This window comes from Oncorhynchus kisutch, linkage group LG17, assembly GCF_002021735.2.
Source record: "Oncorhynchus kisutch isolate 150728-3 linkage group LG17, Okis_V2, whole genome shotgun sequence".
NCBI lineage: Eukaryota > Metazoa > Chordata > Actinopteri > Salmoniformes > Salmonidae > Oncorhynchus > Oncorhynchus kisutch.
In genome coordinates this window covers 50,892,515-50,905,847 of record NC_034190.2, presented here as the reverse complement: position 1 = coordinate 50,905,847, position 13,333 = coordinate 50,892,515, and the positions used below count along the sequence as shown (strand labels likewise).

The 13,333-nt window shown below is 43.7% G+C and overlaps 1 protein-coding gene across 1 annotated transcript in view; it reads right to left on the bottom strand.

The window, feature by feature from the left end:
- The window catches only part of LOC109906979 (protein bassoon), a 233,228-nt gene that overhangs the window by 34,104 nt on the left and 185,791 nt on the right, over positions 1-13,333 (bottom strand). The window contains exon 4 of the mRNA XM_031794016.1: positions 303-749. Coding sequence (XP_031649876.1) covers positions 303-749 — 447 coding nt within the window. The remainder of the gene's footprint in view (positions 1-302; positions 750-13,333) is intronic.

Genomic DNA, 13,333 nt, shown 5'->3' with positions numbered 1-13,333 from the left:
ACACATTCCTTTTCTCTGAGTGGAGTAAATCCATCAGTGCTGTGGCTGGCGCCTGCTTCGTCAGCACTGCTTTTTTCTAGACGTCAATAACAAGGTGCAGGAGAAGAGGGAAGGCACAGAAAAGATTGGATGCCATTTTCAAATCATTTGAGGTACTGTGGCAATAAACTATCAATACCTTATTCCATTTCAACTCCACTAAATGTCCCTCGATAAACATCTTGCTTTACTACATAACAATAACTAAGCTTTATCAGCTGTATATCAACATGAATTTCTAGGAGACCTAAAAGGTGACTTACGTCATAATGTCTTGACTTCTTTAGGTCTTTTGTGTTTGGCTCTCCCTTCTTCTGAGTAAGTTTGGTGTCTATGGCAGGTTCCACCAGCTCCTCTGACTTTGGCATAGTCTCTTCCGTGGCCTTCGGTTGTTTTGGGGGCTCATTGGAAGGTGTGGGCTGGACAGGAGCCTTTGTGTCCCCGGATTGCTTCACTGCGAAAGGTCCGCTCCCCAGGCCTGTCTGTGGCTTCTGCAGCTGCTGCTGCATCGTTCTTGGCCCTTGTTGCTGCTGATTGGTCGATTTCAGGAAGGGCGGCTTCTGAGCTGGCTGCTGACTGGCTGGTGCCAGGTGGCGTGGAGATCCCATTGGTTGGTGCTTTGGAGACGGATGAGGAACAGGAGAGGGGTCTCCGAGTCCTCCGGACATCAGCCGCTGGGTCTGACAGTTCAGACAGAGCCACTCCCTCTTCTGAAAAACAAATCAGAAAAACAAAACTATTATATGAATCTTTTGATAAAAAAATGAAAAGAGAAAGAAAAAGAGAGAGAAAGTTAGGAAGTGAAGTATGGGGAAGGGGGGTACAAAGTGGGCATGGAAGAATCTGACAAGAGTAGAACATCCATCCCACATTCCATGTACATCTCCACTGTGATTCTGTCGATAAAGAAAAGAGTGACAGCGCGACTCCCCTGGGTTTAAGTCTGCGGGTCTCTGAGTAGAAAGTCATACTGTCTATTGGCAGGCAGCCACCAGATCGAGAGACATCGCCCTTCTACGACACATTTTGGGGGGCCGGCATACATAGACATGATGTTCCCATAACAATGGGACTGAGTGGAGACCCAGTCCCAACACCTACAATAGTGCTACTCTAAGAAGTAAACCTCTTAAAACTATGAGACATCATTCCATCTATCTTTACTGGTGTTGTGTTTTATCCTCAAATAGATGGTTTCTTATTGCTCGCGTAGGCTCTATGTCTTTGAGGTTGAGGCTATAGTACAGAGTTTTTACCCCTGTCCCGCCCCTCTGAAAAATTATTTCTCAAAACTAAAGATCTGAATCACGTTCTGCACGTGTTATTTTTACACACACATTCCCGTTTCTCTCTTTACTCACCCTCTTCTGAAGCCCCGACCAATTTGATCGATATCATGATGTGGCCTATCTCTGACTAATATTTCTGAACAGCTGCAATTTGAGCAAACGCTCAAAAAATGTATATGAAGGCTACAACCTCCTCTGTCTTTTGTAACGGATATTGCCGTTGGACAAGCAAGACACAGTCTACACATTGCATTGGGGCAAAACAATTTGTGTTTTGATGATGTCATCTTCATACTTATGTTGCAATATATTGCCAGGAGTCTGACTCCTCTTAAGCCAATGTTTGCAATGATGATGAAAAATAACATTAAATCGCTATTGACTGCCTGTTTGTTTCTTGCTTGTTTGATATTCTGTGTGGGCTACATATAACTTGTTGTGGCATCTAACTCCCCTCCTGAAAAAATAACATGAAATTGCTAGACAACCTGTTTCTGTCATGCAACCTTACTTTGCTACCTGACAACTTAATTTTTAAAAACTTTTTAACTTCAGTTTATATTTTTTGTTTTTCCCTCACTCAACTTTTTTGTTCATTCAACTTTTTCACTCCGGATGCTTTATCTGGACGTGGTTCGTCAGGACCTCCAACAGCCGAAGCTAAGTAGTAACATTAACATGATGCCTTCTAATTGCAGACGCTGTACTCAGAATACCGTCTTACGGCGAGGATAGTGCCCACCACGCAATCGTTAGGCAAGAGTACTTTCAGTGTAGGAAAGGATGAAACAGCGTCTGTGCCACCAGTAAGTACAGATAGTAGTATAAATCCCCTCGCACGGTCCCGCAGCTGGACAACTTTCTCAAGGCTTCTGGAGGGAAATGCTGTAGGAATGCTCAACCGGTGTCGCTCATCAGCCGACAGAAACTTGCAACCGGTTTTCCCCATTAAGCAACAAGTCGGAGTCAGAGGCCGAGACTTCTCTGGTCTCTACTCCTCCCGTTACGGGGTCTGAGACGCCCAAGCTTCCCACCATTAGCTCTGACAAATTGCAAACCCGAGTCATTGGCGACTCCATTACCTGCAGTATTAGACATAAAACTAATCATCCAGCGATCATACATTGTTTACCAGGGGGCAGGGCTACCGATGTTAAGGCTAATCTGAAGATGGTGCTGGCTAAAGCTAAAACGGGCGAGTGTAGAGAGTATAGAGATATTGTTATCCACGTCGGGCACCAACGATGTTAGGATGAAACAGTCAGAGATCACCAAGCGCAATATAGCTTCAGCGTGTAAATCAGCTAGAAAGATGTCGGCATCGAGTAATTGTCTCTGGCCCCCTCCCAGTTAGGGGGAGTGATGAGCTCTACAGCAGAGTCTCACAACTCAATTGCTGGTTGAAAACTGTTTTCTGCCCCTCCCAAAATATAGAATTTGTAGATAATTGGCCCTCTTTCTGGGACTCACCCACAAACAGGACCAAGCCTGGCCTGTTGAGGAGTGACGGACTCCATCCTAGCTGGAGGGGTGCTCTCATCCTATCTACGAACATAGACAGGGCTCTAACTCCCCTAGCTCCACAATGAAATAGGGTGCAGGCCAGGCAGCAGGCTGTTAGCCAGCCTGCCAGCTTAGTGGAATCTGCCACTAGCACAGTCAGTGTAGTCAGCTCAGCTATCCCCATTGAGACCGTGTCTGTGCCTCAACCTAGGTTCGGCAAAACTAAACATGGCGGTGTTCGCCTTAGCAATCTCACTAGGATAAAGACCTCCTCCATTCCGGCCATTATTGAAAGAGATAGTGATACCTCACGTCTTAAAATAGGGCTACTTAATGTTAGATCCCTCACTTCAAAGGCAGTTATGGTCACTGATCATAATCTTTACGTGATTGGCCTGACTGAAACATGGCTTAAGCCTGATGAATTTACTGTGTTAAATGAGGCCTCACCTCCTGGTTACACTAGTGACCATATCCCCCGTGCATCCCGCAAAGGCGGAGGTGTTGCTAACATTTACGATAGCAAATTTCAATTTACAAAACCCCCCTCGACGTTTTTGTCTTTTGAGCTTCTAGTCATGAAATCTATGCAGCCTACTCTAGTCACTTTTTATAGCTACTGTTTACAGGCATCCTGGGCCATATATAGTGTTCCTCACTGACTTCCCTGAATTCCTATCGGACCTTGTAGTCATAGCAGATAATATTCAAATATTTGGTGACTTTAATATTCACATGGAAAAGTCCACAGACCCATTCAAAAAGGCTTTCGAAGCCATCATCGACTCAGTGGGTTATGTCCAACATGTCTCCGGACCTATTCACTGCCACAGTCATACTCTGGACCTAATTTTGTCCCATGGAATAAATGTTGTGGATCTTAATGTTTTTCCTCATAATCCTGGACTATCGGACCACCATTTTATTACGTTTGCAATCGCAACAAATAATCTGCTCAGACCCCAACCAAGGGGTCAAAAGTCGTGCTATAAATTCTCAGACAACCCAAAGATACCTTGATGCCCTTTCAGACTCCCTCTGCCTACCCAAGGACATCAGAGGACAAAAATCAGTTAACCACTTTAACCTTGCGCAATACCCTAGATGCAGTTGCAGCCCTAAAAACAAAAAATATTTGTCATAAGAAACTAGCTCCCTGGTATACAGAAAATACCCGAGCTCTGAAGCAAGCTTCCAGAAAATTGGAACGGAAATGGCGCCACACCAAACTGGATATCTTCCGACTATCTTGGAAAGACAGTACCATGCAGTATCGAAGAGCCCTCACTGCTGCTCGATCATCCTATTTTTCCAACTTAATTGAGGAAAATAAGAACAATCCGAAATTTATTTTTGATACTGTCGTAAAGCTAACTAAAAAACAGCATTCCCCAAGAGAGGATGGCTTTCACTTTAGCAGTAATAAATTCATGAACTTCTTTGAGGAAAAGATCATGACCATTAGAAAGCAAATTACGGACTCCTCTTTAAATTAGCATATTCCTCCAACGCTCAGTTGTCCTGAGTCTGCACAACTCTGCCAGGTCATAGGATCAGGGGAGACACTCAAGTGTTTTAGTACTATATCTCTTGACACAATGATGAAAATAATCATGGCCTCTAAACCTTCAAGCTGCATACTGGACCCTATTCCAACTAAACTACTTAAAGAGCTGCTTCCTGTGCTTGGCCCTCCTGTGTTTAACATAATAAACGGCTCTCCATGCACCGGATGTGTACCAAACTCACTAAAAGTGGCAGTAATAAAGCCTCTCTTGAAAAAGCCAAACCTTGACCCGGAAAATATTTTAAAACTACCGGCCGATATCGAATCTTCAGCAACTCACTGCCTTCCTGAAGACAAACAATGTATACGCAATGCTTCAGTCTGGTGTTAGACCCCATCATAGCACTGAGACTGCACTTGTGAAGGTGGTAAATTACCTTTTAATGGCGTCAGACCGAGGCTCTGCATCTGTCTTCGTGCTCCTAGACCTTAGTGCTGCTTTTGATACCATCGATCACCACATTCTTTTGGAGAGATTGGAAACCCAAATTGGACTACATGGACAAGTTCTGGCCTGGTTTAGATCTTATCTGTCAGAAAGATATCAGTTTGTCTCTGTGAATGGTTTGTCCTCTGACAAATCAACTGTACATTTTGGTGTTCCTCAAGGTTCCGTTTTAGGACCACTATTGCTTTCACTATATATTTTACCTCTTGGATGTCAATCGAAAACATAATGTTAACTTTCACTGCTATGCAGATGACACACAGCTGTACATTTCAATGAAACATGGTGAAGCCCCAAAATGCCCTCGCTAGAAGCCTGTGTTTCAGACATAAGGGAGTGGATGGCTGAAAACGTTCTACTTTTAAACTCGGACAAAACAGAGATTCTTGTTCTAGGTCCCAAGAAACAAAGAGATCTTCTGTTGAATCTGACAATTAATCTTGATGGTTGTACAGTCGTCTCAAATAAAACTGTGAAGGACCTCGGCGTTACTCTGGACCCTGATCTCTCTTTTGACGAACATATCAAGATTCAAGGACAGCTTTTTACCATCTACATAACATTGCAAAAATCAGAAACTTTCTGTCCAAAAATGATGCAGAAAAATGAATCCATGCTTTTGTTACTTCTTGGTTAGACTACTGCAATGCTCTACCTTCCGGCTACCCGGATAAAGCACTAAATAAACTTCAGTTAGTGCTAAATACGGCTGCTAGAATCCTGACTAGAACCCAAAAAATGGATCATATTACTCCAGTGCTAGCCTCCCTACACTAGCTTCCTGTTACGGCAAGGGCTAATTTCAAGGTTTTACTGCTAACCTACAAAGCATTACATGGGCTTGCTCCTACCCATCTTTCCGATTTGGTCCTGCCATACATACCTACACGTACGCTACGGTCACAAGACGCAGGCCTCCTAATTGTCCCTAGAATTTCTAAGCAAACAGCTGGAGGCAGGGCTTTCTCCTATAGAGCTCAATTTTATGGAATGGTCTGCCTACCCATGTGAGAGATGCAGACTCGGTCTCAACCTTTAAGTCTTTACTGAAGAATCATCTCTTCAGTAGGTCATATGATTGAGTGTAGGCTGGCCCAGGAGTGTGAAGGTGAACGGAAAGGCTCTGGAGCAACGAACTGTCCTTGCTGTCTCTGCCTGGCCGTTTCCCCTCTCTGCACTGGGATTCTCTGCCTCTAACCTTATTACAGGGGCTGAGTCACTGGCTTACTGGTGCTCTTCCATGCCGTCCCTAGGAGGGGTGCGTCACTTGAGTGGGTTGAGTCACTGACGTGGTCTTCCTGTCGGAGTTGGCACCCCCCCTTGGGTTGTGCCATGGCGGAGATCTTTGTGGGCTATACTCGGCCTTGTCTCAGGATGGTAAGTTGGTGGTTGAAGATATCCCTCTAGTGGTGTGGGGGCTGTGCTTTGGCAAAGTGGGTGGGGTTATATCCTGCCTGTTTGGCCCTGTCTGGGGGTGTCATCGGATGGGGCCACAGTGTCTCCTGACCCCTCCTGTCTCCAGTATAGCCTCCAGTATTTATGCTGCAGTAGTTTATGTGTCGGGGGGCTAGGGTCAGTCTGTTATATCTGGAGTATTTCTCCTGTCTTATCCGGTGTCCTATGTGAATTTAAGTATACTCTCTCTAATTCTCCCTTTCTTTCTTTCTCTCTCTCGGAGGACCTGAGCCCTAGGACCATGCCTCAGGACTACCTGGCATGATGACTCCTTGCTGTCCCCAGTCCACCTGGCCGTGCTGCTGCTCCAGTTTCAACTATTCTGCCTGCGGCTATGGAACCCTGACCTGTTCACCGGATGTGCTACCTGTCCCAGACCTGCTGTTTCCAACTCTCTAGAGACAGCAGGAGTGGTAGAGATACTCTCAATGATCGGCTATGAAAAGCCAACTGACATTTACTCCTGAGGTGCTGATCTGTTGCACCCTCGACAACTACTGTGATTATTATTATTTGACCATGCTGGTCATTTATGAACATTTGAACATCTTGGCCATGTTCTGTTCTTATCTCCACCCGGCACAGCCAGAAGAGGACTGGCCACCCCTCATAGCCTGGTTCCTCTCCAGGTTTCTTCCTAGGTTTTGGCCTTCTACACCTGCATTGCTGCACTTGCTGTTTGGGGTTTTAGGCTGGGTTTCTGTACAGCACTTTGATATATCAGCTGATGTAAGAAGGGCTATATAAATACCGTTGATTTGATTTGATGTTTGCAATAGCCAACTTTTACAACAGACGAAGAACTAAGTAGTAAATTGAACGGTTTTGTGTAAAAGAGTGACTGATCACGGAGCAGCAGCTGAAACGAGGTAGGCTGGTGGATCCTGCATGCGCAGATATCTCTAAACCCAGCTAGTTGAGTTCCAGAAATTCCAGAACCACAGCCATTCCGTTTTTTCTTTTTTAAATCAGGAAGCTATTAACATTGTTCAGAGAATCTCTATTGAATTTAGAGGGGGGTTGAGGCAACAGCAAGTCAGCATCTAAAACCAGCTTGTCAACAATAAACCATCTGCGTGTTGTGCTGTCAAACACATTGAGTCCTTTCTCACTGAAGGGCAGATGTATGGTGTACAGAGTAGTGGAGGAAAAAGTACCCAATTGGCAAACTGATTGGAACCTGACTTAATTAAAAGTGAAATACTACTTGAGTAAAAGTCTAAAAATATTTGGTTTTAAATATACTTCAGCATTAAAAGTAAATGTAATTGCTAAAATATACTTAAGTATCAAACGTAAAAGTATAAATCATTGCAAATTCCTTATATTAAGCAAACCAAACGGTACCATTTTATCATAATAGATTTTTTTAACGAATAGCACACTCCAACACTCAGACATAATTTACAAACAAAGCATGTGTGTTTAGCCAGTCAGCCATATCAGAGGCATTACTGATGACCAGAAGTGTGTGAATTGGACCATTTTCCCATCTTGCTAAGCATTCAAAATGTAGCGAGTACTTTTGGGTGTCAGGGGAAATGCATGTAGGAAAACATGTATTATTTTCTTTAGGAACGTAGCGAAGTAAAAGTAAAAGTTTAGTAGTACTTTAGTATTTTTGCTGAAGTACTTTACACCACTGGTACAGAGACACCGAGAGAGAACAAGGAAGACAGGAGAGAATAGGTCAGAGAGGACTAACTGAACGGAACAGTATTGACCATTAACACCAGGCACAATTTTGAGGCTAATGTTTCATTTTCTCTCTATTCTCTCCTTTCATGCAGGTTTTCAAAAGTCAGGGAATGGTATGAACTGAATAAACCTGTCATAGGCACGCAGCCCACAGATACGTAAATATTGTATCACTCTCTGAAAAGCAGACCGTAAAAGAGAGGTAAAAGCCTTCACTAATAATACACCATCTCTTATCATCCATTTCACATCCCGAAGACTGAAATGCACCCAGTCCCCTTTTCCACCCACATTGAGGGGGGAAAATCAAATAAAAACATTTCAGAAAGATTTACAAAAGAAATGGGATTATGGTTTCAATGAATGGAGTTTTTTTTCTCCTCCTGCAGAGCAGAAGAGTGTGAGAATATACAAAGGTTTGTGTGTCTTTATTCAGATTATCATCAACGCTCTTGAAATTAGATTTTGAAACTTAACTGTCACAGTCATCGCTGGACTGACGCACATTGAGAAAAGGAAAGTGTTGATTAAAAAAAGATACTCTTCTTTGCATTCATTCCTCTTCATAGCGGATCATTTATTCACTGTTGTTGTTAACAAATAGTTAGATTTTTTACAACTAAATCAAAATCTTTTATGTTAATGCACCTTTTTTTGTGATTTCACTTGTATTTTGAGAAACTTACCCCGAACAGCTAATCACTTGCTCATTCTCGTTGTGCAGTTTGGGGACCCTGCAAAAACATGAACAAAGGCTCCAAAGACACCCAAATATGTATTTTTTGAAAATACAAAGCACGTATAGTGATGCAGGTCTTTAGATGTTGTACACGCTACATTAAAATGGTGTTATTCCGAACTTTATCCTCAACGTTATTGTCATGGTTCCACCTGTCACCAGAGGGCGGCAGAGACCGTCCTAGAGACATTAACGACACTCGGATGTGTCCAATTTACTCATTGTGATTTCCCTGTTAAAAGAGGTGTGTTTTCTGTTGTCCTTTGTAGAAGCTTGAATTGTTTACCGTGTGCGTTTGTTTCCTGAGTGAGTGCACTGTGATCCTGCGACTACCGTTTCTCAGTAAAGTATTATGTTTATCCTTAACCACTGATTCCTCGTCTAGTCTCTTCTCTGCACCTGGGTTCAACCTTACATCCTGATCTTCTCCAAAACCCTTCTGGAACACATACTGCATGTCCGCCAAGTCCTGAGACACCTCCTGCAGAGCCAACTATATGTCAAGATAGAGAAGTGTCCCAGGTTTCCTTCCTGGGTCACATTATCTCTACCGCAGGCATCCGAATGGACCCCATAGAGGTTGAGGCGGTCACCGACTGGCCCCATCCCACCTCACTCAAGCAGGTCCAGCGGTTCCTCAAGTCCCAGACCTGTTTTTGCTTGACTCCCAAGGCTGACAGGGCATTCATGAAGCTCAAGGGACATTTCACTTCTGAACCCATCCTCGTTCATCCTGATCCTACTCATCCCTTTGTGGTAGAGGTGGACGCCTCGGACACCAGAGCAGGGGTGGTCCTTTCACAGTGGAACGAGGAGGACAAGAAACTGCACCCATGCACTTTTCTCTCGAAGTGGTTCTTGCCAGCAGAATGCAACTGGGAGCTCTTGGCAGTTAAATGGGCCCTAGAGGGGTGGAGACACTGGTTGGAGGGGGAACCTCATCCGTCGTAATCTGGACGGACCATAAGAACTTGGTATTCATTCAAGAAGCCAAGAGCTTGAATGCTCGCCAGGCTAGGTGGGCTCTGTTTTTTAACAGGTTCGATTTCACACTAGCCTATCGCCCGGTATCCAAGAATCAGTACTACAATGGCGCCACTCATCTAAATGAACTGGGCATCCAGGGGTTAATCGGACACTGGAGTTCCTGAGGCGGAAATTCTGGTAGCCCAACATGATTTAGGATGTGAGATCCTTGGTTGCGGTTTGTTCCACCTGTGCCCAAAGCACGACAGCAACGTGGGACCAGGGCCGACTGGGGATGGGCAGAGGATGGAGCAACCTAGCCGGCCCTGGTCCCACCTGTCTGTAGACTTTATTACAGGGTTACCTCCATCCCAAGGGCTTGCCACTATCCTGGTGGTCGTTGATTAGTTCTCCAAGGCAGCCTATTTCATTGCCTTATCCAAGTTGCCCTCAGTGAAGGAGACCGCTGGTCTCATGAATACTGATGTCTTTTGACTACACAGACGATCCTAGGGCATTGTCTCGGATCGTGGGCCCCAGTTCACCGCACGGTATTGGAAAGCCTTCTGCTCCCTGTTGGGGGTGTCGGTGAGTCTCTCCTCGGGATTACACCCACAGTCGAATGGGCAAACTGAGCAGGCTAACCAGGAGCTGGAGAAGTTTTGTCTCCACCCAGGCCAGCAAATGGAGCAAGTTCCTCGTCTGGTTGGAGTATGCTCACAATCACTCCAGAACTCGTCCACTGGACTGTCTCCGTTCGAGTGTCAGATCGGGTGCATTAAAGCTGATCTGGCAGTTTGTGGTGGCCCAACACCCTATTAAGACACTTTATGTTGGTGTTTCCTTTATTTTGTCAGTTACCTGTAGCAGCAGGTTACACAGAGAATGGAACAGCTGGATAGGGGAAACGTCTCAAGTAGCACAAAAGGGAATTTAACATTGCGGGTAAAGTTCAGAATTGGCACAATTTCATGTGTACAACATCTAAAGACCCACATCACTATACTGCTAGGTTTGCAGTTTCTTAATGATGTATTTATGTTTAAAAACCTCTTGAATCTAGGGGGCACTATTTTCATTTTTGGAAAAATAACATCCCCAAAGTAAATGGGCTATTTTGTCAGGACAAGATGCTAGAATATGCATATAATTGACAGCTTAGGATAGAAAACACTCTAAAGTTTCCAAAACTGTAAAAAAATAGTCTGTGAGTATAACAGAACTGATATTGCAGGCGAAAGCCTGAGAAAAATCCAATCAGGAAGTAACTCTTATTTAGAAACCTCTGCGTCCCTATTAAGCAGTGAAAGGGATATCAACCAGATTCCTTTTTCTATGGCTTCCCTAATGTGTCTAGTGTCACAATACATAGTTTCAGGCTTTTATTTTGAAAAATGAGCCTGAACGTCAACATTGCGTCAGTGGTCAGCTGAAGCCTCTCAGAGTGTTTTGTGCGTAAAGGACAAATGCGGCCATTGTTTCTCTCTTTCCTACTAAGAAGCCACCAGTCCCGGTTGATATATTATCGAATAGATATTTGAAAAACACCTTGAGGATTGATTATAAACAACGTTTGCCATGTTTCTGTCGATATTATGGAGCTAATTTGGAATATTTTTTGGCATTGTCGTGACCTCAATTTCCGGTCGATTTCTCAGCCAAACGTGAAGAACAAACGGAGCTATTTCGCCTACAAAAATAATATTTTTGGAAAAAAGGAACATTTGCTATCTAACTGGGAGTCTCGTGAGTGAAAACATCTGAAGCTCATCAAAGGTAAATAATTGAATTTGATTGCTTTTCTGATTTTCGCGACCAGGTTGCCTGCTGCTAGCTAGGCATAATGCTATGCCAGGCTATCAATAAACTTACACAAATGCTTGTCTTGCTTTGGCTGTAAAGCATATTTTCAAAATCTGAGATGACAGCGTGATTAACAAACGGCTAAGCTGTGTGTCAATATATTTCACTTGTGATTTCATGAATATGAATATTTTCTAGTAATATTTATGTCCATTGCGTTATGCTAATTAGTGTCCGTTGATGACAACGCTCCCGGACTCGGGATGGGTAGTATCAAGAGGTTTTTTTAAGGACATATTTCGGTGTTTCTTGGAACCTTTGTTATTGTTTTTTCAGGGTCTCCATACTGCACAATGAGGATGATGAAGGGATTTTCTCTCATCAAAAACAAGTGAAAGGTGTCTGGACCCCTCTATAACATTCTATTTGCGTAATAGAGATTTGGTTATAAAAAATAAAAATGATCCTTTAATTCATTCGGTTTGGATTAAATTCTCCAATGATACTCTCCACACACTATTCTTTATCTGCACTCCAGGCTATAAAACATTATGAAGAAAACTGGTGGATGGTAAAAAAAAACGTTGTTACTGAAATGAGTGCAATAAGTTCATTAAGATGAAATTGTAAGACTTCAAAGTAAGCTTCCAGCCTACTGGTGATGACTGAAGGGAAAAACTGAATTTAATGAAAAAGCTCCTGTCAAGACTCCACTATCAATAGTGTTGGGGGATTCTCGACTTTTCTGACTGAGATTGAATGAGGTATTGACAAAACCATAAAAGCCTTCCTCCGAGACCTGCCAAGCTGTTTAATAGTTTATTTCCAGCAGTGGGTGTTTTTTTTCTTCTTTCTCTTAAGTGTGATTAGCAAAGCCACAAATTGTATCCCTCTTTCTCATTTGCTAGTGGACTCATACAGATTCATTTGAATTAAGACAGAGAGCAATACTGTGGCCCCACTTTGCTATATTGTTCGGACTAAAGTAAAGTGCACTACAGCCCTTCTCATAATTGCCTGGCTACCCAGACTCTTTACGCCAGCCAAGCGCTACGCCACGCCCACGGACGTCAGTTTCTTCTCCATAATGAGTCTGGATCGGAGTACCTCCCCGATCCTTCACCAAATGGGAACACATGCGGGGCAGTCTGATTGGTCCAGAAACTGATGGGTTGTCCAGAGCCAGAATACACGTGGGTAAAGTGGCGGTTGTGAAATTTGTCTTTGCCTTTGACACCTCTGATTGGTTAGAGACGATCCAAACGCTGATGACTTTGTTTTGTACCAACGCCCCTTGTGCCCCTCGTCACCACAAATGGCTTCAATGATGGCAGTCTCAGACTAAAATATGTATCGAACGACAGAGCAGCTGAAGAATTTACTGTGAGTCGTCAGGCTATTCTCATAGTGCACTATTATCCACGCCTTGTAGGGTATGAAGTGCTTATCCTCACCCTAAGCCTTCTTGTATATTGAGCCCGGCAGACCTCACAATAGATCACCATGTTGTATACTGCATACCCTGGAGACCCCAAAAAAGATAAAGCAGAATACAACAGAACACATCCACAATTGGATGTATATGGCGGTGCTCTCCACTGTCTCTCCACTTAGCCAACATCTCCCTGACATACACAACTCTCCCTTCTCTTCTATACAATTCCCCCAGTTCCCCTTCAACGTGTGGATTGGATTCCCTTCCTTTCTTCTGTATGAAGTACATTGTACATCTGCATAAAGACCACTCAATCTCCCCTCTCTTTGTACTGTATATAGTGCAGGAGGCAGGGCCCCTCCCCCTGCCAAGCTGGAAGATAGCTATTTTT